Raw genomic sequence first — 24,385 nt, 5'->3', positions numbered from 1 at the left:
GTGCCATGTCAATGAAGACACAATTCTTCTCGCGACCCGCTAAATCCCGCGCGCAACAGCGCAGGGACAATGCCTCCAAACTGGTCGTTAAAGTTCTATGACAGAGCAGATAAGAGGCTGAGCCTGCTTGTCTCGTTTATCGGTGATCTGTCGCAGTGGAGGCAGGAGTCTCTTCAGCCTGTTGTGGTTCTTTATCTCTGGAGCTTTGAAGATGCTCCCTGATCACGTTAGATAACAATAAAGAGCGCGGGACGTCGCCTTCACACTGCGCCGATTTCCTCACCTCGCCCCAGCCCACATGAAGGGTCCGTGTCTGTGTCTGCCTGTCTGTCTGACAAGTGGCTGCATTATAATCTGAAACTGTAACCGTAGCCTATTCTATCTTTTATTTGCTCAAAAGTTATTCTTCTGTTTAGAAGTGATGTATGTAATTATTATGTAACTTTTAATACCTGCAAATAATAAATAAAACCAGCAAATTTGGTAACAAGCTAGAGTAGTTATTTGAGCCTTTTCAATAAAGTGAAAATAATGTTAAGATTTGTTTAGGGGTGCAAAAGATTTAAACTTGTAAACTACAGGGCCAGTAATAGGCCCCCTTTTGAAAATACATAGGCCTACCATGAAAGTTTTTGACTCAAAACTCTGAAGTCCAATGTCAGTCATGTACCTTTAATCTAACATGGTATCTAGACCAAAATGAGTAAGTCGACTCGTATCAGCATGGTCAATGAAACAATATAGTGAAAGCAGTAGAAAAGGCTGCTCTTAGATTTTAAATAAAAGCAAATAAACATGTTGCATGTTCATTTTGTGTCATATACAAACAAAAAATGTTGGAAAGGCTCCTTTAAATCTGCATGTTCAACATAAAATGTCTGCAAATTTTGCACAAGTGTTGATGTGGAGCAGTCACTGCATCATTACTTTTGCAGCAACAAGACAATTTTTAAAGCTCCTGTGAGGAGTTTTCAGCTGTTAACTCATCAATTTCTTATGAACAACTAATGGCCCCTCTCTGACCAACAAAGACAAATGGGACCATTTCTTACTGGGTTTACCATTTCTATAGGCTCTCATACTGCCGCCATAGGCGGGGAGTTACATCTCCTCTGCGCCGCATAATGCATATAGTGGAGAGATGGAGGGTCGTTCCACCTCTGCTCCACCTTTAGAGTTGGTATCAGAAAAAGACTGAGAGGAGGATGATGGAGATGGGCTGCAGGCCAGTGCACACAGTGTGTGTAAGTAGCAATCTAAGTGTGTGCCACTGGTGCCTACACAGCAATGCAACAAGAAATCAGGCTCTGGGACAACAGAGCTGAGGTGCAAAGCTGAGGTATAAAATTCAAGTTTAAAAGTGCAGTCATGGTGTGACACTGTGCATGGCTGTAAACAAGATCCAAAGTAATGACAGTTATTTTGTCCACAGAGGGCGCTAAAAGGCCCAGAAGAAGTGATAAATTGATAAGCCTTTCTGAGCTTTTTCAGACTTAAAGCTCTGAAAGTTTTATATAAAATCCTCAACGTGCAGATGATTTAGAGGATTCCATTTACACAGAAAGATGCTCTACTTCTGTTTCAGCCTGTTTGCAGCGAGTACCAGCATCGCCCTGTGGTTTAAGAGTGCACGCCCCATAAACGGAGGTTCCTGGCTGACACACATAAATTCATAAAATAATTCACTTTGGCTGGTTTAAAATACAATATAATCCTAACTGTGACACCAAAACTAATCCCCATTTGATACATATGGGTCATTACTTTACACTACAAATGCTTCCAGTAAAGAAGTGGAGCAGTTCCAGCTCCACCCACCACACCCCACATTCCCCAACGAGCCTATAACCCTCCACACGGCCACTCCATCCTTGAAATGCTCTGACAGTAATATGCTTTGGCGAGACAGGGCTTATAAAATGTATTTATTTGGCTAAATTACAAAATCTCCATAGCACGTCACTTTCCATCTTCACAACGTGTTTCATGGCAGAAGAGCATGGAGGAGGCAGAGCGAGCAGGGATATAGAAAAATATACATACACTGAGAAAACATCATTCCTGATCCCATGAATTTTTACACACATGGCATGTATTGTATTTGTTTCTCTGTCAGGTTTAGTATTCACAACAGCAAGATGACATGACCCACTTCTGATGATAAATACAGCTATTTCATTGCATTCTGTTTAAACTGGGGCTTGTTTTCAATTATTTTAGGAATTTGGTCATACAAGGCTGATCTGATAAAATTCAAACTGTCAAAAAAGTTTTTTTGTTTCATCAAAATATTTGTAGAAGAAATTCAGCCTGTGTACACGTTTAGTATCATAGTTTCAGTTTCTCCAAAGTTATTGGAAACAAATAAGTTTAAGTTACACGTGGCAGATATAACCTCTGCTTGTCCCTTATCTTTTTTTCTTTACAATTTGATGATAATTCCTCTATGGAAGAAGATAGGGGCAACTGAAAAAAATGTCCAAGCTTATTTTTTTTATTCTTTTTATTATTATTATTATTATTATTATTTAGAAAAAAAATCACAATTCTGAGAAAAAAAACAGATTTCCTAGATTGAAATCAGAATTCCGACTTTAATCTAAGAATGCCAATTATTTTTCTCAAAATTCAGAATTCTGACTTTTTTTCCCCAGAGTACTGAGATCAAAGTCAGAATTAAAGTCCACATTTTGACTTTAATTCCTGACTTTTCACTTTCTTCTCAGAAAAAATAGTAATTACCAAAACTGGCCTTTTTCAATGGACCTTATCCAAATAGCATGACAAACTTAAATCTCTTTTGGGAATATGCAATTTGTTACAAAAAGCCTTAAAATGAAGAGCTCAAAGGAAAAACGCCCTTGCAGTCAGAGTGCAGTTTTAGTTTGCAATTTGATTCAACAGATTTTAACCACTCAGCAAACAGGAGAACAGGCAGGTTTGGGATATTAGTTTACAGCAGCCAACAGCAATCACAGTGAAAACACTGATTCACTAGGACAGACGATACATTGCTGCTGGCTAACTCTGATCTTGTGCTTGACGAGGCCTGATGAAGAATCTCAATATCAATAGCAAAACAGACAGGATCATCGTTGCCCTCTTTGAGATTAGATACTTAGCACATACTCCATCAGAAGCTGTTGGGCATGTGAAGCTGCTGTATGTTGTTGCATAAAATATCCAGGTGCTTTTCTTCCACAATAAGAGTCACAAAGCTAGAAGCTGAAACTGATTCATCTTCAGTAACAACGCAAACATGCTGGTGTTCTGCTAAATGGGTTCATAGTTCAGTAGCGTTTAGCAGAAAAAACTTGGTAAAAATAAATTGTAACATCCCTAACTATGTTAAAAATATTCACCTCAACAAAGAAATTGTTTTGTTTTGCCTTCATATCTACATGAGTGGGTCTGCACTCTTTACGTTTTCATGTTTCTGAAGCAGCACAGAACAGACAGGTTTTAGTGTTAAGTAGGCAATGGCCCAAAAATACGTTTTTGGAGGATGAAAAAGAGAGAGAAGAGGTGGTTGTTGTGGTTAAAAAGACTGTTTTGGGGGATTTTTTTCATGGTAGAAACTTGTCACATTATTCTTAGGCATCACAGAGCTGCTGATCCTCAGATGAAAGAAGGACAACAGTCGCTTCACTGACTGGGGGTGTGAGCAGGGGAGCATTTCAGTCTAGAATCTGGCTGCTGTGTTCCTAAAAAGAAAACATGTTTCTATGCATTATACCTTAAAACTATTTTTTGATCACTGAAGCATTCAATGTGAACTACTACAACAGCTACGAAACCAATTTGGATCTGAAAACATATCTTAACTTTTTTTTTTCATTTGTAGCCATGGATGATCTTGTGTTTTATTTTTGTTCCCATGGTGTGTAATATTGTATGATGGTGTGTGTATCAGTTTTGCAGTCTTGCGGTTCCACCGTGCACATCTAGAACATAAAATTGATTTTTAGCATTGTTTGAGTGGTTGAGTGGGTCGTTTCTCAGTCCAATGATCAGGAACGTAAACCTGCAGACAATGAACCTAAAACCCGTCCAGGTGCTGCAGTCAGCTGTGTGTGAATGCACTTCATTGGGATTATTGATGAGCTCCGACTCCAGCAGCCTCTGCCAGTGTATGTGTGTAGTGTGTGTGTGTATGTATAGTGTGAAGGAATAAATATGACAACAGGCTTAAAGCAGGTCCAGTTATTGGTACGTTAAACTTCTTACATTTTATCTTTTGTCCTGTCTATTTAGTTATTTTTGTTCAGATCCTTGGCGGAAAAAGAAAACTTAAGGGACCTTAAGGCTGTAAACAGTGCCACCTGTGTGTCCTCTTACATATGAACATTTCAGAGAGATGTTCAATATGAATTAGCATTAGCTATTTAGCTCTAAACACAAACACTGATGTCATTATTTTTCTAGATATTATGAGAATCCAAAGTATGGAAAAAGCTCAAATCTGACTCCCATGAGACAGTTAAATCAAGCGTAGGGGTTGTGGAATTAGTTTGAAAGTAGAGGTGTGAAAAAATATTGAAGGAAGATGGCGCTGAAGAGCTACTTCACTGTTTGTTGCCCATAACCTGTATGATAAATATAACCTCAAAGTATGTTCAAAAAATGTAATTCCTAAGCTTTATGATGTGTTTTTTTTTAATACAAAACATCAATGTTTTCTCTCTGTTATTGGTTCAGTTAGTTCAAAATCATTTTAAGTTTAATTTTAACACTGTAGTAAACTGATAAAAAATTTGTTTGCTATCAAATAGTTAACTTGGTAGAATATCCCAATATATCACAATATTGTGATGCCGTATCGTGACCCAAATATCGTGATGCGTATCACATCATGAGGTTCTTGCCAATACTCCACCCCTACTTGAGAGTGAAATCATTTGATTGATATTTCACAGATCTTGATTCCAGTATTTTTAAATGTTGCTTCATGAAAACAGCTGACACCTTCTGTGATTCAACTGCGAGCATGTGCACCATGAACCACCTTCCCCCTAGTTTTGCTTCATCTGACAGCTGGCACCACACTGCAAGTTTATTTAATGTTGATCATATTTTTGTGCTGTCACTTTAAGACAATTAACTGTTGTTTTTGATATGGATAAAAAAAAGCTGTGGCTGTTTTAACCTTAGAAAAAGCATTTTTTTTTCATTTAGGAGCCTGTTCACAAGTGGTCATTTTCTATCTGAATCCATGTTCTCTTTTATGAGTGATATTCAGGCTCTCATCCCTCCACTGAGAGAACAGGGCAGTGGAGATAGAAAGAAACTTGGAGGAGAAACTAAAAGGTATGACTTGCAGGATTTGTGCCCCCATTGGTGTTCCTCACTGTTCCCATATCTGACTTCTTGTCCAGAGGAATCTGTTTTTTTAAACTTGACGCCTGTTGGACGCAGTCACCATCAGCACGGGCGCGCATTTATAGTGGAGCAGAGCCGTGGGACGCCTCTGGGACTGCAGGGCTTCTGTGGATACACAAGCATTGAAAAGTGTGGGTGTACGCAGCTCAAAAGGACTCAGCACGGAGGGAACTCCCCGTACACAGCAGCAGAGGAATAAAGCGGTGACTCAGGAGCAAGAAGAAAAGACAAGTGTTCATAAAAGTAATAAGAAGTCATCCTCCAGAGACACATTTGGCACAACTTTTTATAACAACACAAGAGGGAGTCGCCGGTACTTCAGAGGGGTTAACTGACCAACAGTCTGACATTAGAAAGCAGAGATTGACACAAAGGCTGCTATCATCAGCTGATTTTGTGCTTAAAAAGTTACAGTTTCGCATATTTCACATTGTAGCTGTGGCACAGGGGCTTCTGTCAGACTTTAAATATGGATGTAAGTAATCTAGCCTTTAAGTTAGACATGCCTTCTGCTTTTTAAACAGAGGTCTAAACAGCGCAAAGTCCACAGTCAGCCTTAAGTTAAACAAGATAAAAGTCAGAGTATGAAACATTATAATTTGGGTGTCTTCACTGAAGAAAAATGCGACAGATTATTTGGGGGCAGATTAAGAGTGTGATCTTTAGAGTGTGAGTTGTAGAGAAAGGATAGTCTAAGTCTAAACAGATATTCAAAATGATTCTGAATGACAGTCTTTGGCAGAAAGTGGCAAAGTTTTGTTGCTTGTAAAACAGAGACTTCTGAGTTTCATTAGTCTGGGCTCAGTCATGGGGTTGTTGACCCGGTGGTGTTGGTGTCTGGCTCTGGGTTGTGACGCGTGACCTGGGTCGAGCTCACTGGAAAGTGGCCTTAACCTTCCTCAGCGTGTCCTGGATCCTCCTTGTTTGTCGGTCGCTGGTCTGCTGGAAGTTGGCATCGTTGTCAGCGGCCAAGAGGTGGATGTCAGAGGCAGCGAAGCGGCTGATGCGGCTCCTCAGGTAAGCCTGCAGCTCCCGGTCTGGGGTGCAGGAGAAGGCAGCCTCCTGGAAAGCGTGGACCTGACTCACAACCTTTGCTATGCTCCTTGGGCCGCAGATGGATGGATACGAGGATGAAGCGACATAAAACGGGGACACAGAGGGAAAGAGGGAGTGAAAATGCAGATCATATTCTGAGCTTTCTACCCAACAGCCACACCAGCTTTGACCTAATTTGGAGAGAGCAGGGGTAACCTCGGGTCCACAGTCACCAGCTGTGTCTCAGCCTCTCCCGGCTACATCTTCTGACCCCAGCATCTGGCTGCAACCAGTGGCCTCCCAGCATCTGGCCCGAATCCGCTCTTCCAATCAAACCCCATCCCACAAGCGCCATCTGGTGCAACACTGGCACCCCTACTGACAACCCAAATCCAACAGCTGTGCCATTACCGTCCCTCCACCTCTCGTTTTGACCTCAGCATCTGGTCAGCCATATTGAAGAGGAGGAGAAGGACAGAGAAAAAACTCCTGGAGGAGAGTTGGCCGACTTTGTCATAGATGGATACTTTGGATGTGGGCAGGGAGCTAATTATGAGAAAATGACACTTACCGTGATTATATTGTTTCTGCACAAGGATAATTTCCTATCTACTTTCAGACACTGTATGCAAGTTTGCCAATGCAGCACCTCTGAATAAGTTTAAGCAGAGAATCATGGTTTAATCTAAAATGAAAAATTAGTTAAGCAATTTTTTCAGTCTTTGTAAATAAGGCAATGCTCTGCAGTTTTTTACTTTAACTTTCTGCCCACTGAATGAATGGACCAGAAGTCCTTGCTGAGGTTTGGCAGCAGTCACTGCAATGTCTCATAGACCCAGAGAAACTTCCCCAACAGTTTTATGCATTGGTTGATGTGTTTTCCTGAATGGAAATATGATCTAGTATCATAAAGAACGACGTCGAAGTGGCAATAAAACTGCGAGCCTGACAATATTTATTGGATTGCACAGTGGAGGCCCATTTGAAATTTTAATGTAGTTATATTGTTTCACTGTGGGATTTTTTTTACAGACTTTTTTAATTTTACTCTGGAGCAGAAAGTTTTCCAACCAAACTTTTCTGCACACAGGATAAATGAAAGCTTCCTGTGCAGGTCGTTAAAATGTATATATATATATTTTTAATGTTCAATAAAGCAGGTATTAAAGCTCCTGTGAGGGGGTTTTAGCTGGTTATGAAAAGACTCAAATTAATTTTGATGCCTCTTAATGCTCTACAAATGCAAACAAGACCATCACAGACAGAAGCAATGGATGCTGTAGTACTTTTTAATGCCTGTAACTACTGTCAGAGGGGCAGATGTCAGATAAAGACTGCTGCACACTACACAGCATTTGCCTATTTGTCAAATTCTCAATGAGTGACATGTTATTGGCCGGCTCATACTTTACAGGACAGGAGCGGAAATGGCACTAAAGCTTCATCTTTTCCACAAGGAGCACCAAAATGAACCTAAACCAAAGGCTCCTCACAGGAGAGTCAAGAATTAAATAAAAAAAAAACAGATACGGAAAATGAAGACAAAAGTCTGTATCAACGTAACCAGAATAGGACAGAATAACTTACAAAATGAACTAGAATCAGCAATGCTAATGCAATGTTTGTGAGGTTGACCTTTGATCTACAATAGCAATACAGTCTTAGCAAAGTGGCAGCCAGCTTCTGGCAGCAATGTATGATCCTGCTGAAGACGTGCAAACAGTTTTAGTTTTTTAATGGGACATATCCTAAGAAAGGTGATTTTTCTTGTAACTCATATTGTCGCCACTGGTGGCACGGCTCAAACCTCACATAGACGCAGCCTGTCTACCATATATCTACCATCTACTATGCTTTTAAAAACCTTAAAACCCATTTTCATTCTTTGGCTTTTAACCCAGCTTGGGACTCTGCTCAGGTTGTAGCATTTTAGATAGATAGATAGATAGATAGATAGATAGATAGATAGATAGATAGATAGATAGATAGATAGATAGATAGATAGATAGATAGATAGATAGATAGATAGATAGATAGATAGATAGAATACTTTATTAATCCCCGAAGGGAAATTCATGTAGTATAGTTTTATAGTTTGTTTTAGTTTTATAAATTGTTTCATTGTTTTTAAACTGTTTTAAGAACAATGCAACAATTATTACACTACTCACATCTTTTTTTTATTGATGTATTTGTTTTATTTACTTATTTACTCCTGCACTACCTTTTATGTACAGCACTTTGTTTCAGCTGTGGTTGTTTCAAAGTGCTTTGTAATTAAAGTTGAGTTCAGTTGAGTATATAGTATCATAGTAAGTACAGTAGTAGAATATAGTAGTTTCAGTAATGTCACCCATCTGTTCCTGGTACAAAATACAACAACCTCTTGTCCGTGGGGCTATAGAGGAATTCAAACTCAAGAGGTGGGCTTTGAAGTTCCACACTATAGGGTGCCAGACCTATTAGTCATGTGAGCTGCACCTCTGATTGGGCAAAAAAAACAAACAAACAAAAAAAAAACATACAGTGTATGCTGATAGAGAAACCAAGCTGTTTTTGGGATCAGGTGGTTTCCTGTTTCGACATAGGTTTGGAACTGTCAACTGTGAGGACTTTCTAAGTGATCTTGAAAAAGTCGAATTTCTAGACGCATGCCTGGTTGTAATCCACACTTCAAAATAAGTTTATCAGAGCTAGAAACATTGCAGTTGACTGGTCGAAAGAATCATCACTTCCTGTGTGTCAGCAGCTGTATTTCTCTTTGCAGCACAAAGTCTTCTCTCAAACAAAGCTTTGCTGTGCTTTGTATCAAAGAGCCTCATGCCAATCACAGAGGGGACAAAATGCTGGATGTCTTCCATCTATGCTCTTTGTTTACTGTGTTGCCTTTTTCTTCTTTGTTGCATTTATTAGTGGGGTACACTACCAGTGGGAAGAAAAAATACAAAAATTGATTTAGCGGGATTTTTTTGTTTGACAGTATCAAAATTGGGGTTCTTTGTCCAATTTTTTTTTCAGTCTTTCTTTAAAACTGGATTGGAAAAAAGTTACCACTTTTCTCCAGCAGAGGGTAAAATGTTTCTCTCTGACTCACATGATGTGCATGTTATGGAAAAATATGGCTCCTGATATAGTCTGTAGACATTATCATCATCATTTCACTTTTTACATGGTCTAGTGTTAAAAAAGCAAACTAAAAATCACAAAAATTGTAAATATCAAAGTATCGCAATTTAAATCAAATCAGCACTCAAACAAACATAATAGAAACGAATCTTGAGAATAGCATAAGGTACACTGTGTCCAGTGATATAGTGTTAAACTATTATGTCATTGATGCAGCTATTGGCATCCAGCTCACATGCTTACATGTTTTACTTTCCTGACCCATACAAAACTGTACTCATCCATACTAGACTGCTTGATCGAAAAATGGGACTAACAACACGCTGACTGACAAAGATTAACAGCCAAAAGAGGCATTTATGTTTATCTCTGCAGGAAAGGATTTCTTGGATTAATATTGTAGTAATGGTGAACACTGGAGCTGGACTTTCCGTAAGAAAAAGGACAAAAAGAGCAGAAAAAAGCTAAACAGGAGAGGGATAGAGCAAGAGCTAAAGGCTAAAACACAGTTGAAGCTGTTTGTGATAATGTAATGTGCAGAGCCTCATTGGATCAGCTCAGCTGTCTGCTTCACAGATCAACACTTTAGAGGAAGTGTTTCCAAATCAGAGCATGATTTTTTGAGATAGTGGTGATATGCCTCAGACAAGGTCACAACGAAATCTGACCGCTGTAACCCTGTCAGCTCATCTTGACTCCATAAGGATGTCTGTACCATAGACTGCAAAAAAAATGGATGTCATCTTGCCCGGCTCGAAGTGAAGTCTCCAAAAAACTGCTCCCCTTGGTGGCTGGCTGCAGTATAGGTAAAAAAAAAATACGGCTTTCCAGCCATTCCATATGGGCTGTGATCAAACTTTAAAAAATTAGTACATCTCGTAGAAATGTTGCTCACGTCTGATTGTTGTGGTGATTTGAAATTTCTGAAAAGTTTCGTTTTCAGTAGTGATATTGGGTTAAAAATGAGGTTCTTACGTAACGTTTAACGCTGATTGACAGATGCCATTCTCGTGTATTTTTTTTCAGGGATTGTAAAATATATTGGGAGGTACAGTCAAGAAGTGTTTAGACTCTTGAAAGAAAAAAAATATATTATTTTTGTCACCCAGCTCCACTCAGATTCTCCCAGAATCCTTCATCGTCTCTACTGTGCCGACTCTGGCTGCAAACTGGTGCCGCCAAAATGGTGGCGCCTGTGACGGCGGTATTTTGGCTTCAAAACCGCACAATGATAAATGGCGGAGCCACGCAGTCCACTCTATATACAGTCTATGGTTTGTACTAAATTTTGAAGTGATTCCCTCAAAGCCCCCCTGATAAATCTCGCTCACAAGAATGAGACTGACCAGTGGACTGACAACCAAAAGATATCATGCCTCCAGTCACAGCTCTCACAGACATGGAATAAAAAAGACAAAATATTTTCCAACAAACAGAAGATCAATAGCAGTTTATAAGAAATCTGATGCAGGTCTCTCTTTACCTGAGCTTGGGCCACTTGTATGCTCCAGTTGTCAACGTGAAAGCTCCGATCTCCCGCTGCTGGACGTGCATGGCAAAGATATAAGCCGAGGGCAAGGTTGGTCTTTTTCTTGAGTGCTCTCCCCCCATAAGACACAGGTCATCACTCTTCAGAAACACCTGAGACAGAGACAGCAGTTTATCCATGTGGTTTATGAATCAGCTGCTTAAGCCAACCATTTAGGAATTTCCCAGTGAGGCCAACACAGAAAGAAAATGTTTAATTTACCAGAGAGATGTTTCTCATTATCACACCTCGGTATGACAGTTGGTGAGAGATTGGAGTGTGCAGTTTGAGGCAAACTTTGAGAAGCAGAGCCAGCTGTAAGCCCTCAGCACACAGGCGGCTTGCTTGAAGCTGTTTTTCTATCGATTTGTTTGCCCTGCAGCCAAGATTCCCCGTATGTGACCAGCCGAGCCGTCAGTTACAAACAACATACGTGTGTGTGCTTGCTCAAACACACCGTCACTCACACACTCACAGACACACAGAGACACACCTGCACGGCTCGTAGCTCCTCCAGGATCTCACACACCTTGGAAGACAGATGTTTCCAAGCCTGTTGGCAAGAGACCAGGATGTGTTAGTCAGTGAGTATGAAATTAAAACTAATCATACTCTCACTTCCATGAATAAAACCGCCGTCAGACGGAAATATGGAAAATGTTTTCTATTGTGTCTCATATATGCACTGGATTCTTTCAATTGTGAAAGCTTTAACTGACTCCCACTCACCACATCCCCACACTCCCTACATCTCATTTGAATGCATTAATGTTATTTTCTAATTCTAAAAACTAATTAAACACAGACTGAGTCTCACACAGCCATAGAAAACATTTAACTTGAGGGCATCTGACTTATAACAGAAACTGAGTGTTTGTGTGCAAAGGAGTTTATGAGATGCAGCCTTACTGGTAATTGCCTGACAATCACGTTCTCCAGAGCCCCGAGGACCTGCATAGCAGTGGCAAAGTTCCTTGCTTCATAGCAGTGTTTTCCTATCCACAGATACTTGGTCAGCACGGCAGCTTGTGTCTGTAGGAGAGAGGAGAGGACAGCTTGCAATAAATTCAAAAATGGTAAAATGCCCAGAAAAAGAGGATAAAGTGGACTGCTCTGACTTCTTAAGGAAACCACCCTTGGTCTTGCATAATCTGGATCATATATAAAGATTTACCAAACTGCTTGAACCAGAATGAATACTAAGCAGAATTCCCCTCATTTGATAAAATGTGTCTAGATGTGTCAAATGCTACTATACATTCAATATAATATCCAAAAAAACACTTTGCATTTAGGCATGTAGACATGGTCAAGACAATCTGCTGCAATGTAAAACAAGCATCGGAACGGTGAAGAAAGGTGATTTAAGGGACTTTGAACGTGGCATGGTTGTTAGTGCCAAACAGGCTGGTCTGAGTGTTTCAGAAACTGGGATTTTACTGGGATTTTAACCCACAACCATCTCCAGGGTTTACAGAGAATGGTCCCAAAAAGAGAAAATATCCAGTGAGCAGCAGTTCTGTGGGCCAAAATGCCTTCTTGATGCCAGAGGTCAGAGGAGAATGGACAGACTGGTTTGAGCTGATAGAAAGGCAACAGTAACTCAAATAACCACAGGTTACAACTGAGGTCTGCAGAAGAGCATCTCTGAACGCATAACGCGTCCAACCTTGAAGCAGATGGGCTACAGCAGCAGAAGACCACACCGGGTGACCCTCCTGTCAGCTAAGAACAGGAAACAAAGGAAGATTGGAAAAACGTTGCCTGGTCTGATGAGTCTGGATTTCTGCTCCACATTCAGATGGTAGGGTCAGAATTTGGCGTCAACAACATGAAAGCATGGATCCATCCTGCCTTGTATCAACGGTTCAGGCTGCTGCTGGTGGTGTAATGGCGTGGGGGATATTTTCTTGGCTCACTTTGGGCCCCTTAGTACTAACTGAGCATGGTTTAAAGTCCACAGCCTACCTGAGTATTGTTGCTGACCATGTCCATCCCTTTATGAGCACAGTGTACCCATCTTCTGATGGCTACTTCCAGCAGGATAACGCTCTATGTCATAAAGCTGGAATCATCTGAGACTGGTTTCTTCAACACGACGATGAGTTCCCTGTACTCAAATGGCCTCCACAGTCCCCAGATCTCAATCCAATAGAGCACCTTTGGGATGTGGTGGAACGGGAGATTCTCATCATGGATGTTCAGTCGATAAATCTGCAGCAACTGTGTGATGCTATCATGTCAATATGGACCAAACTCTCTGAGGAATGTTTCCAGTACCTTGTTGAATCTATGCCACCAATGATTAAGGCAGTTCTGAAGACAAAAAGGGGTCCAACCGGGTACTAGCAAGGAGTACCTAATAAACTGGCCAGTGATATAACCCATCTGATCCTCACCCATAAGCTTTGTTCACAAGCTCTTACATTACATTGGGTCAGGACTGAACTCACGGAAAACAAAGTTTTCAGGTTTGCTGCTACCTCTGGAAAGACCTCTATAAAAAACTAAAACTTGGTGAACTGGGCCCATTGGACACTTTTAGGCAGATTTTGAATGACTTGGAGGCAGATGCATCTTTCTGCTGATGTTGGCCAGGACACTCTTGGAAAAGAGAATTTCAAGCTCAAAGGGCCTCTTCCTTATTACGCCTTGAATGTCATGTTTTCCAAAACTAATAGATGACGGAAACTTTGGAACCAGAAAACTGTGGACATTATTCCAGTGCACTACAGATATTAGGGGTGTCAAACAGATAACCCAAGCTGTTATTCTAAAATAAATGAAATGAAATGTCTCTGTTAAAGTGAAAAATGTGCTGGAGGATATAAAATAAGCGTTTATTTAAATACTTAGTTTTCATAACTTTGATTTCAGTTTCCTTTAAAAGACATTTCACTTTTCATGCGGAGGACACGTATCACCCTAAACACAGCCTTTAAAATCACGTAAAGAAGTTGTTTTTAGGTTATAAGCCTTAATTTTCTTCTTGGTAAAAAGCAACAGTCACATTCAAGATGTGAGTTGATGTTCGCTGAGAAATCAACAAACAGGCTGTGACAGCAGCAGCTTTCTTTTCCCTCCATCTGACTCTGTAACATTGATGAGTTGCGTCTCCTCTCACCTTGACCGAGTCACAGATGACTATTTCAGCTGAGATCCAGTTAGTGACGCTGTCAGCGTATGTGAGCAGCCGCTGGAGGAAGCTGTCTGATGGTGTCTCCTCATAATCAAGCAAACTGCTGCCCTCTGCTGGTGGGACATTCTGAGACACATTCCTGGTAAAATGATGGAGAAATTTAATTAGCTGAAGTCATGCAGATACCTGAAAGTAAAAAAACTGCTGTCCAGTCATTTTTCAGGTAGAAACTTCCAGACATCTGTAGGCTTAAAGGGTTAAAAAGATGCTTATTTTATTTCATTTGGCTCTGAAATAATTGTATTTGTGTGTTACAAAAACAAAACACTTTCTTTCAAATTTGTGAACACCAACTTTGCCATGATTTTATGCAAGACAGAGAGGAGACCCAAAAAACAAACTAAATAAGATGACAAGGATGAAAAGACGAAGCTAAAAGAAAATATTTTAGCAAAGTCCAAAGTTCAACCAAAAGAAAAAAAAATCCAACTTAATAACAGAAAACATTAAAATACCCAGGGAAAAAAACACACTAGAAATGCCAGAAAGCACAGGGGAAAAAGCTCTGGTATGCCTTGATTAAATGGCAAAAAGGGAAGAAAACACAGTCGTCAAAAGAAGCAGAATTTGCAGTATGCCATTATCAAAGCCAATATAAAATGCTTGTTTACTTTATTTTTTTTTTCAAACCATCAGTTGCTACCATGTTTTATGACCAGCTTTACTTCCACTTGTCAGAGACACCCACACTACATAACATACTCAATGGTGGCGTTTGACAGTAGTTTCAAAAACAGCCCTGGAGACCAAGTCAAGTAATCCCTCACAAGTGTCACATGAGACACAGGTAAACTTAATTAGGGCGCAATCAAAGAGGAAGGAAACATCTGGGAAGGAAGTGAAACTAAATCAGACACACAAGAGGAAGAACTGCAAATAAAACAGGGAACACTAGGGGTGTAAAACACATGAATATATACATAAAAAAAAAAAAAAAACATGCACAAAGAAAACTGGAACAAAAGGCATGAGGCAAGTCAATAATATAACATGGGAAATAACTACAATGATAAAAGGAGGAAATCAAACTTACCAAAAACAACAACTGACAAAAACTGATTAACCTATATGAGGCGTTTTCTTCATTTACTTTTGGTATGTGAGAGGTAAATGGTTCATGTTGTTCACACTGACACATGTTTCTGTTAACATTTTCAAAAGTAATTCCATTAAATTACAGACTTTGAAAAGTTAATTCTGTTGCACACTCAATCTGTTTAAAATCTCCTACTTTAAGTGTAACCCGACATGTTGACTTAGAAGTTAAATGCATAATAATGACCTCACCTGTTGGGGGTGGTGGCTTTGTCCCTGATTCCTTGTGATCTGGAGTTGAGAAAGTGGACTGGATGACATCCATGAAACATTTCCTGCATTAAACAAAATTGATGATTAACTCAGAGGTTGGCTGGCTTATTCTAGGCATGCATTTATAAAAGATTGTCTCCCTCTAGTGGTGGGCACCTACAAACAACAACAAAATGAGGGAAGCTGGGATGCAGGTCTGTACAATGTCAGTGAGTGTGCGTGTGTGTACCTGCTCCAGGAGGGAGAGCTGCTGGGCGATGTGCTGAGCGCTGTTTTCACTCTGGCTGAAGGGGAGCCGCTCCTCGCCGTGCAGGCAGACGTTTGAGAGGTCGTCTAGCATGGAGCCATAACACGGCATGGGGAGGGCTGCGGCGATGGAGAAGGCCTTCTCTTTGGGGAGGGAGGAGGAGGGCTCCACTACTCTGGAGAACCTCCACTAAAGAGAGATAAGGATGAGAGACAGGAGAGGAAACACACGAAACACACTCAGTTTTATGTTTAACTCACAGAATGCTGTTCGTGGTCGCGCAGGGCGCTCAAGACAGAAAGATCAATGAAGGGACAACTGTTCAAAAGAAAACTGACTTATGAAGCTGAAACAGCTGTCTCTTTGTCATAGATGACTCATTTTTAGCTTGTTTGTTACTCAGCTTTGATTAAATGCTTAACTGGGTTGGAGGGTGATCTCTGGCAACACGTGGGCTAAAAAAAATTGTACAGCATGTTCATAAGGCTATTTTTGTCTTGCCACCACATTTTCATTTGCTTTTTACCACACAGAAAAATGTTAAAAAGAAAAGTGCACTCCAAGGATTGACTGGATGCCTTAGTCCATTAGATTAGCACTAAATGCACCCTGATTGTCAGGCTTCTGATTGTAGTAAACAACCAGAGTGATCTAAAGCTCTTCTGTATCTATCTACCATTTGGTCCCTTATTAAATAAGACTCAAGTTTAGTATTGTGTAATTTCTCCAGCAGATATATACTTTTTGATGTCAAACGGTAAAAAACCCACTTACCTTTCTGCCAAGGTCCTCGGTAGAGGAATTTAAGGATTGGGAATCATCATCATCATCCTCAAAGCTGGTCAGACTTCCCCGTACCTGGCTCCAAGTCTTGCACTGAGGGCTATGCAGGGCAGCAAGGATGGCCTCCCCTCGGCTGTCAATGGGAATCACCTAAAACAAAGGGAAAACGCACAGATTTTTGCACATTCATTCATTTTACATAATGCTTGACCTGTTCAGGTTCAGGGTCCCAGCTGTCTTAGGGCAAGAGGTAGGGTAAAAGGTGGGGCAGTAAGATTTACCCATCGTATATCTCTATTTTGTTTGCTAAGCTTTTGTCCTAGAAATTTAAAATTTTGAATAGTTTCTCTTAAAAGGCATTGCTTTCGATGTACCTGAGTTCATTTGTTTACTCCTGATGATTGTCGAGAATGGCATCCAAGATTAAGCGCAACCAGATTGTGGCCTTGAAGGAGGCTGGACTGACAACAATGCAAATCATAAAAAAGGTGAATGTTTGTTGTAAGACTGTCTACAATGTCATGAAATGATATAAGGAGACTGGCAATACCACCAGCAAGCCAACCCCTGGAAGAAAACATTCAGTCCGGACCAAAAGGGTTGTTGAGATGGTGAGGAAGAGAATCCAAAGGAATCCTTGCAGAAGCATGAGAGCAACAGCAAAAGAAGTGAACATCTCAAGAACTTCACTGAGAAGAATCGTCAAACAGGATCTCAGACTGAAAGCATCAAAAATGCAACAACTGATTTCTAAGAAATGCTGCAGGAGATCCAGAGTGCTGCAGACAAAGTCCTGGTTTGGTCTGATGAGAAGATCTTCACCGTTCAGGCAGTGGTCAATTCCCAGAATCAAAAGGCTTATGCACATAGCGCACAGCACCTACCTGAAGGCTGCAGAACTCATTTTCGTGGTCAGAAGCCAGCTGGAGTCATGGTGTGGGCTGCTGTTACATCTGGTGGCTCAAAGTCTCCTTTGGTCTTCATTCAGGAGGGTGTGAAAGTGAACAGCCAGGTGTACCTTCAAATGCTTGAAGAAAAAGTGTTGCCTTGGTGTACCAATGTGTTTGGAAACCAGCGTGTCTTCACACAAGATGGTGCACCAGCTCACACATCCAATGTCACACAGGCCAAGCAGCACTTTCCTGGCCTCTGGGACAAGAACATGAGGTCAAGCCTGGACTTTGCAATCTGGTCTATCCTGGAGAGGGAGGTCTCAAGAGTATCTAACAGCAGTGTCCCCGCTTTGAAGACAGCTCTGATGAAGTCATGGTCAAAACTTGATGCAGAGGCAGTGCGAACCAATGACCTTGCTGTAAGGCTGCAGCACCAACTGTTACGCCATTGTGCAGCTCATTTTTGCACATTGTTAATCTTATCTAGCAAAGGAAAGGTAAATAAAAAGCTGTCTGGTGTTGACAGTCTTAAAAACAAAAGTTTAACACACTATACAATTTTACAGCTTAACATAGATAAGCTGTTCAAGTGGTTACTGTAAAGGCTCAAATATTAGCGGTAAAGCATGCTAAGTTACAGTCCAGTCATGTCTGGTAAATTTTAATCCATTAGTTCTGAGCTTACTTCAGTGTTGAGGAAGTTTTCTAAGGTTTCCACAAGGCTGGATTTAGAAGTGAAGTCCACTTGTCTGCAGTCCGTCACCCAGAGCTGGAGCAGGTCCAGGCTGCGATGAAAGATCTTCTCACTGTCTCCTGACATGTCTGGACCTTGTCTTGTAAACAAAGCACATCATAATATGTCATGTTATGCCTTGTAGTATACAGAGGAAGCAGACAATACTCTAATGTACACAGCTGCCTCTCTATTTGGTCTGTACCTTGCAGCACTGATGAATTTGTGCATTATAAAGTGCAGCAGCTGCTCAGGAGTGCAGAGGAAACGGTAGGTGTACAGGAACTGCTGGATGTAGCCCTCCACAACGGCATTTCTGGAAGAAAAAAACACTTTTGATTGACTTCAATGGCTGAACATTCAGTTAAAAAACAGTAATATTTGTATAACATATTTTTTTCTCAAAGTTGGAAAGAGTCCAGCAAGAAACAAAAATAGACAAACGAAAAAGACAGTAGAAAAAACAGCAGACCAAAAATGAAGATTTCATCTACAGAACCAGGCGATAACATGGGGGGGGGGTATCACGTTTGCAACACATAAAGCAGTTTTCTTTGCGTTTACTTGCATTATCACTACTAATCCAAAATTTATGGTACACCTGTTAAGTTGTTGTTAAGTTGTTGTTAAGTCATCTTGTTGCTTTGACTGAGTTAAGTGAATTCAACATGAGGTGACAAATAATTTGAGCTAGAAAAAAAGCTCAAGAGAACAAAAATAACAAAAGATGTTAGTTGAACTTAATTCATCAAATTTTTACAGCAAAGTAATTTTTGTTGTGATAGCATTTTGTAACCGTGAGTGAGGGGGGCACACGGTGGATATAAGACCCTGCTGTACATTCAAATGTTGCATAGAGGGCACGGACTGTCTGTGTTCTAAATGGCACAGACCAGCTGTTTATGCTCCATAGTAATGACCTGTTGTCTCATCTGTCATAATCCTAACACATCTCATTTATTAGATTAGATTGATTAGATTAGATAGGAACTTTATTAATCCTTTCAGAGGGTTCCCTCAGGAAATTCAGATTCCAGCAGCAGGTAACACCATAGTAAAGAAAAGATGTGCAGAATAGATAAGAGTAGAAAGAAGATAAATAAAAACACATGTTCTATACAGCAAAATACAAAAAAAATTACAAACAATAGCAATAATAATAATTTAAAAAAATAATAATAATAATAATAATAATAGCATGAACACTAAACACAGTAAAATCTTTGGCTAAATGGGCCCATGCCCTGTGGAGCACAGATTGTCCGTCCATGCCATGTGGAGCACAGAGAGCCAGTCCGTGCAGACTGTCTGTCATCAATGTACAGTGGGGTCTTATATCCACTGTGTTTCCTCATCACTCATGGTTACAAAATGCCGTCACAACAAACAAAAGTCTGATTTATGTGGACATAGATTTTTAAGTTGAAACATATTTTGTAGTCGAGATGATGCCAACTTACAATTAGGTTTTAACACAACAACTTCAGTTATCTTTTACTAAAAATAGTGTGTTGAAACAATAAATGTAAGAAAAGTGTGTCTGACTGACTGGATGAGGTGAGTCCTACGTTAACGTTACTTTGGTGCTGTCTGCAGACACAAATCTATGGATTTTGGTGACCAAGCTTGTCCTCCCACTCGGCACTGTGCTTTGGTAACAAATTGAGACATTGAAATCAGGTTTTTTTTTTGTTTATTTATGGTGAAGAAAGGCACACAACAGCTCTTCAGCATTGCAGCCAGTGGTTTGTGTTCCCCCACAGGGTGAACCAAATGTGACGTTTTTGAGATTCCAGCTGGATCTATCTTACAACCTGCAGCGACACGTGTTGAAAAGAGAATCATCTGATCAGCCTGGATTATCCTGACTGGAGGCCCTGACTCCCTTTGAAGTACAACGTTCAGTGAGAGACGGGGAGAGCAGTAATCGTCATACAAAATTTCTGCTTTGGCGTGATCAGCTGTTCCTTTGCTTGGTGCTGCCTGTGAAATTGTTCTCAGCAAGAAAGAACAGTGGAAAAATGGACAACAAAGCTCCTGTTTGTCATGGTACCTCAATGTGCCTGAAGTTCAGTTGTTTCATCTTTGACCTCTGCTGCTGACCTTTTAAAAAACAACCAAGTTCATATTGCTTTATTTTTACCAGTAAGGCAGACTTGTGTGACATCAAGATGATGACATCCAGCTCAACAACTGGTGAGATAACATTTAGATGTGACACAAGCAAGCAGAAGGTAAAAAGAGGATAAAAGACGGTATAAATTAGTAAACCCCTCACTGATGTGAGTTTAATTTAAATAAAGCAACATTAAATTAACAATTCTGTAAAATAACTACACTACTGAGTCAACCATGAAGCAGACGATCATCATATCTCCCATTGAAAAATTTAGACAGACTGAACGTGTAACTATGTGGGATATGATGCATGACTACTTGACAGTGGATGAAACAACTCTTTGTTTATGTGCTGTTGTAAAAGTCTTTTATTTGGTTTAACAAAGACGCTTCTTCTTTTTCTAAGTTGTTAAGTGAATTCACTCCTGAGGATATCTAATGAAAACAAGCCTCAAGGACCAAAACAAAAACACGTGGACAGACAGGCTTTAGCTTTGGGCGGTGTGAGCTAAAAGAGGTAAAACATGTCACGGGCTTTGTTCCTGTTTCTGGATGTTGAGGCTGTTTACCATGGCAACAGATACAAACCAAATGCTGAAGAACCAGACCAAATTGTTCACAGATAACATCAGATTCACAAACCTGTATGGACCTTAGTCTGTGTTTTATTATAGCAGGAGTGGACAATCTTTTGATGACTCGTGCCAATTTAAAATCCACTCATGCCCTAAGTGCCAAGACTTTCATAAAATCATTGGCAGTTGGTAAGCGAGTCTCCATGAATGGTTTTCCATGTTTAGCTATTCAGTGAGAAATGCTTTAACTTCCTCTTGTTGCCTGGTTTTTAACAGTACAGAAAGTTTTTAATGTGCTACTTTGTTTTGCATGCTTTGCTAACACTGTTTTCATGTTTGCTCTCAAAATGACACTACCCACTTGATGCCTTACACACCGTACTTTCACAGCAACGGATGCTTGTTCTCCGGCCGTTTCTGGTGATCAATCCATTCCACTTTGTCTAGTTTATTGAAAAGAACGACTAGAACTTGGTTTGTTTGCCTTGATAATGCCACTAAATGGACGCAATTGTGAGCGAGCAGACTGACGTCTCAAGAGATTAGCGGTGACGTACTTGCAAGACACATTTGCGCACTTGTAAAGTCATGATTTAAATTTATTATTCAAGGTTACTTGTTAAATTGCTACATAGGAACATTTATATTGTGCTCGTTAAGTGATAAATAGAATACGACACACCAGTTTTATCAGTTATTTTTTCCTCTGCCTTATTGAAATTATTTTTTGTGTGCCAACATAAGAAGCCTCACGTGCCAGCTATGGCACCTGTGCCCTAGGTTGCCTACCCCTGTATTATAGCTATAGGGCTGGGTTAGCTTTAGGTTCCGGATGTGAAGAGACCTTACTGTGCTGCTAAGATGAAACAATAACAGATAAATAACAGATAACAGATATGCTGTACATTAAAAGACAAAAATGAGAAATAACATAGGGTATCTAGTTTGTTAGACAAAAGAACAAAGCATACCCCCCCCACCCACCCACACACACACACACACACACAACCACACACACACACACACACACACACACACACACACACACACACACACACACACACACACACACACACACACACACACACACACACACACACACACACACACACACACAAAATGTGGTCCAAAGCAAACAAAGCATACTTCATGTCAAATTAATGTTAATTATATCAGCATTTTTTTTAATTCTATCCATCTATCTATCTATCTATCTATCTATCTATCTATCTATCTATCTATCTATCTATCTATCTATCTATCTATCTATCTATTTATTTATATATTAAATTCTGTGTATAATCATTATAGCAGTATTATGAGCATAATAGTCCAGGCTTCCTACAATCAGTCATGTGTGCAGACGGTCACATGGGGCAAATATTTGATCAGGACAAGCTGTGCTCTCTTGCTTGAGGTAGTCTTTGTTATCCAGTGAGACTGTATCTTAAATTTTGTGTCTCAGAAAAACCTAGACAAAGAGCTGAACCTCCCTGTTCATCATCCATATGTGCACAAAAGCTCAGCAGAGGCTGAAGGCACCCACTGATCCTCTGACCCCTAACTCACACATACAGCAGTGAGCACCAAATAGCACCACCGTTTTTGGGAATGTGTCTGTGGAGCGCTGTAGCGCACTCTATGGCAGCTGGATACGCAAGATCAGAAGATCACAGGAGGACCACAAGTTCCTGCAGGAACGCCTTTTTGATCGTACTTGTGTCTGTTTTCCTGTTTAGTGCAAGTTGATCTGCAGAGATCGATGTGTTTCTACAGCAAACACTGGAAAAACAAACTAGCAGCTTAACAGCTGTAAGCAGCCATAAGTGGCAAGCACTGCAGGTGGACCGCAGTGCTGTGTGAATGCAACTAGAATGTTTTTTTAAGTATGGCATAATGTGCAGCGCTCACGCTTTATGTGTAAATTAAGGGTAAGACCCAAACAAGAAAATGGCACAAATTGCAAGGTGAGTTTGGGTTGGAATACCATGAGCAGATTAACCTTTTATAACTGGACCTTGAGACAGAAACCTGTAATAAATAAAGCACAGTTCAGAGTGAATTTGTCAATATTAAGGGCATCAAATTTATTCCTTGCTATCTCTAAATGTGTTCTTTATGATATTCTAAATCAATGTGTTAGACAGAATCATTAACCTTTTTTTATTCTGCAGTTTATCCCCTACAGAGATCTCCAATTACCTCCGCCAAGGAGGTTGTGTTTTTGGGAGTTTGTCTGTCTGTCTGTTTCTTTGTCTATGAACAACATAACTCAAAAAGTATCAAGCAGATCTTGCTGAAATTCTCAGGAAATATTCAAAATGGGATAAGGAAGAAGTGATTACATTTTGGAGGTGATCTGAATCACCGTCTGGATTCAGGATTTTTTTCAAGGATTCTTTATCATTGTAAGATAGGGCAGTTTTCAGCATATGTGTCTATAACTCCACCATAAATGGTCAGATTGCTTTGCAAAATAATACAATACAAGACAAGGTCGCCATAATTTCTGACAGATGTAAAAGTACAATCCAGATCCTGCCGATATTCTGGATACTAAGATCTGGAACATGAAATATGTACTGGGTCATCACAATTTTCAACACTGTCAGATAACAAATTATGGTTCAAACCTGCAACTAACACCAAAATGTAGCAGACAGTCTGCTAAACGGGAGTATAACATTAAAGTAGGCCTACAGTGTTGCATGACAATCACACTATGCTTGGTGGAGGTCTTAGCTCTCTGAGTGCTTTTCTAGTTGATGAATCTTACGTCTTCTTATGATGGAAGATTGGAAGATGGTTCCTAATGAGTAAAGGTTGAGTGGTGGCTATCACTTAACACTTAAAACCATCATAAACAGTACCTGGAATAGAGGTAAGCCATGAGGCCTTCAGGAGACCCTGCTTGCAGAGTTCTCCTCCCTTTGTTGGTGCCAAAGCTCAGGACAGACGGCTCCTCAGAGGACTGAAGATCCAGAGAGCCGGGTCCACAGACAGTTAAAGATGGTAACAATGAAACTTCCAAACCCCACTGGTCCACACTCAGGACCTGAGCAGTAGAAGAAATCAGAGTGAAGTGAAGCGAGGAGAAGAACAAGAAACAATGGTGTTTGGAGTTGTAGAACTGGGCCAGTACCTCCAGGTATTTCTTTACACCATCCAAGAAGATCACTTTGGATCTGAGTTCTTCAAGCTGGGTCTTGAGTTTGGACACCATCAGTTTGTTGTCTGATCCTTTAGAACACAAACTAACTTTTATAGACCGAACTGATAATTATGTCATTTTATATATTATATCATAGTGTGACATTATGTAAGACTGAAACCTTTGTTTTTCCTCTCCTGTTGAATCAACTTCTGGTAGAAATTTCTGGTTTTCTTCAGATTCTTTGTTTCAATCATCAGCTGCTGCTGCAGTTCCTGTAAAAAAAGAAGAAAAAAAAGAGTTAACACAA

At 40.2% G+C, this 24,385-nt stretch overlaps 1 protein-coding gene across 1 annotated transcript in view; it reads right to left on the bottom strand.

Moving 5' to 3' along the window:
• Positions 1-1,914: 1,914 nt before the first annotated feature.
• kndc1 (kinase non-catalytic C-lobe domain containing 1) overlaps positions 1,915-24,385 on the bottom strand; it is a 63,094-nt gene continuing 40,623 nt past the window's right edge. The window contains exons 19-31 of the mRNA XM_074675329.1: positions 24,257-24,350; positions 24,067-24,164; positions 23,795-23,979; positions 18,437-18,547; positions 18,184-18,331; positions 16,597-16,755; positions 15,805-16,011; positions 15,555-15,637; positions 14,193-14,346; positions 11,978-12,100; positions 11,562-11,621; positions 11,024-11,181; positions 1,915-6,481 (exon numbers count right to left, since the gene is read on the bottom strand). Of these exons, the coding sequence (XP_074531430.1) occupies positions 6,253-6,481; positions 11,024-11,181; positions 11,562-11,621; positions 11,978-12,100; positions 14,193-14,346; positions 15,555-15,637; positions 15,805-16,011; positions 16,597-16,755; positions 18,184-18,331; positions 18,437-18,547; positions 23,795-23,979; positions 24,067-24,164; positions 24,257-24,350 (1,809 nt within the window). The 3' untranslated portion in view covers positions 1,915-6,252. The remainder of the gene's footprint in view (positions 6,482-11,023; positions 11,182-11,561; positions 11,622-11,977; positions 12,101-14,192; positions 14,347-15,554; positions 15,638-15,804; positions 16,012-16,596; positions 16,756-18,183; positions 18,332-18,436; positions 18,548-23,794; positions 23,980-24,066; positions 24,165-24,256; positions 24,351-24,385) is intronic.

Source organism: Halichoeres trimaculatus, unplaced genomic scaffold, assembly GCF_033239565.1.
Source record: "Halichoeres trimaculatus isolate MK-OKI-2021-1 unplaced genomic scaffold, fHalTri1.1 fHalTri1_scaffold_8, whole genome shotgun sequence".
NCBI lineage: Eukaryota > Metazoa > Chordata > Actinopteri > Labriformes > Labridae > Halichoeres > Halichoeres trimaculatus.
This window is presented reverse-complemented; position numbering and strand designations above follow the sequence as displayed.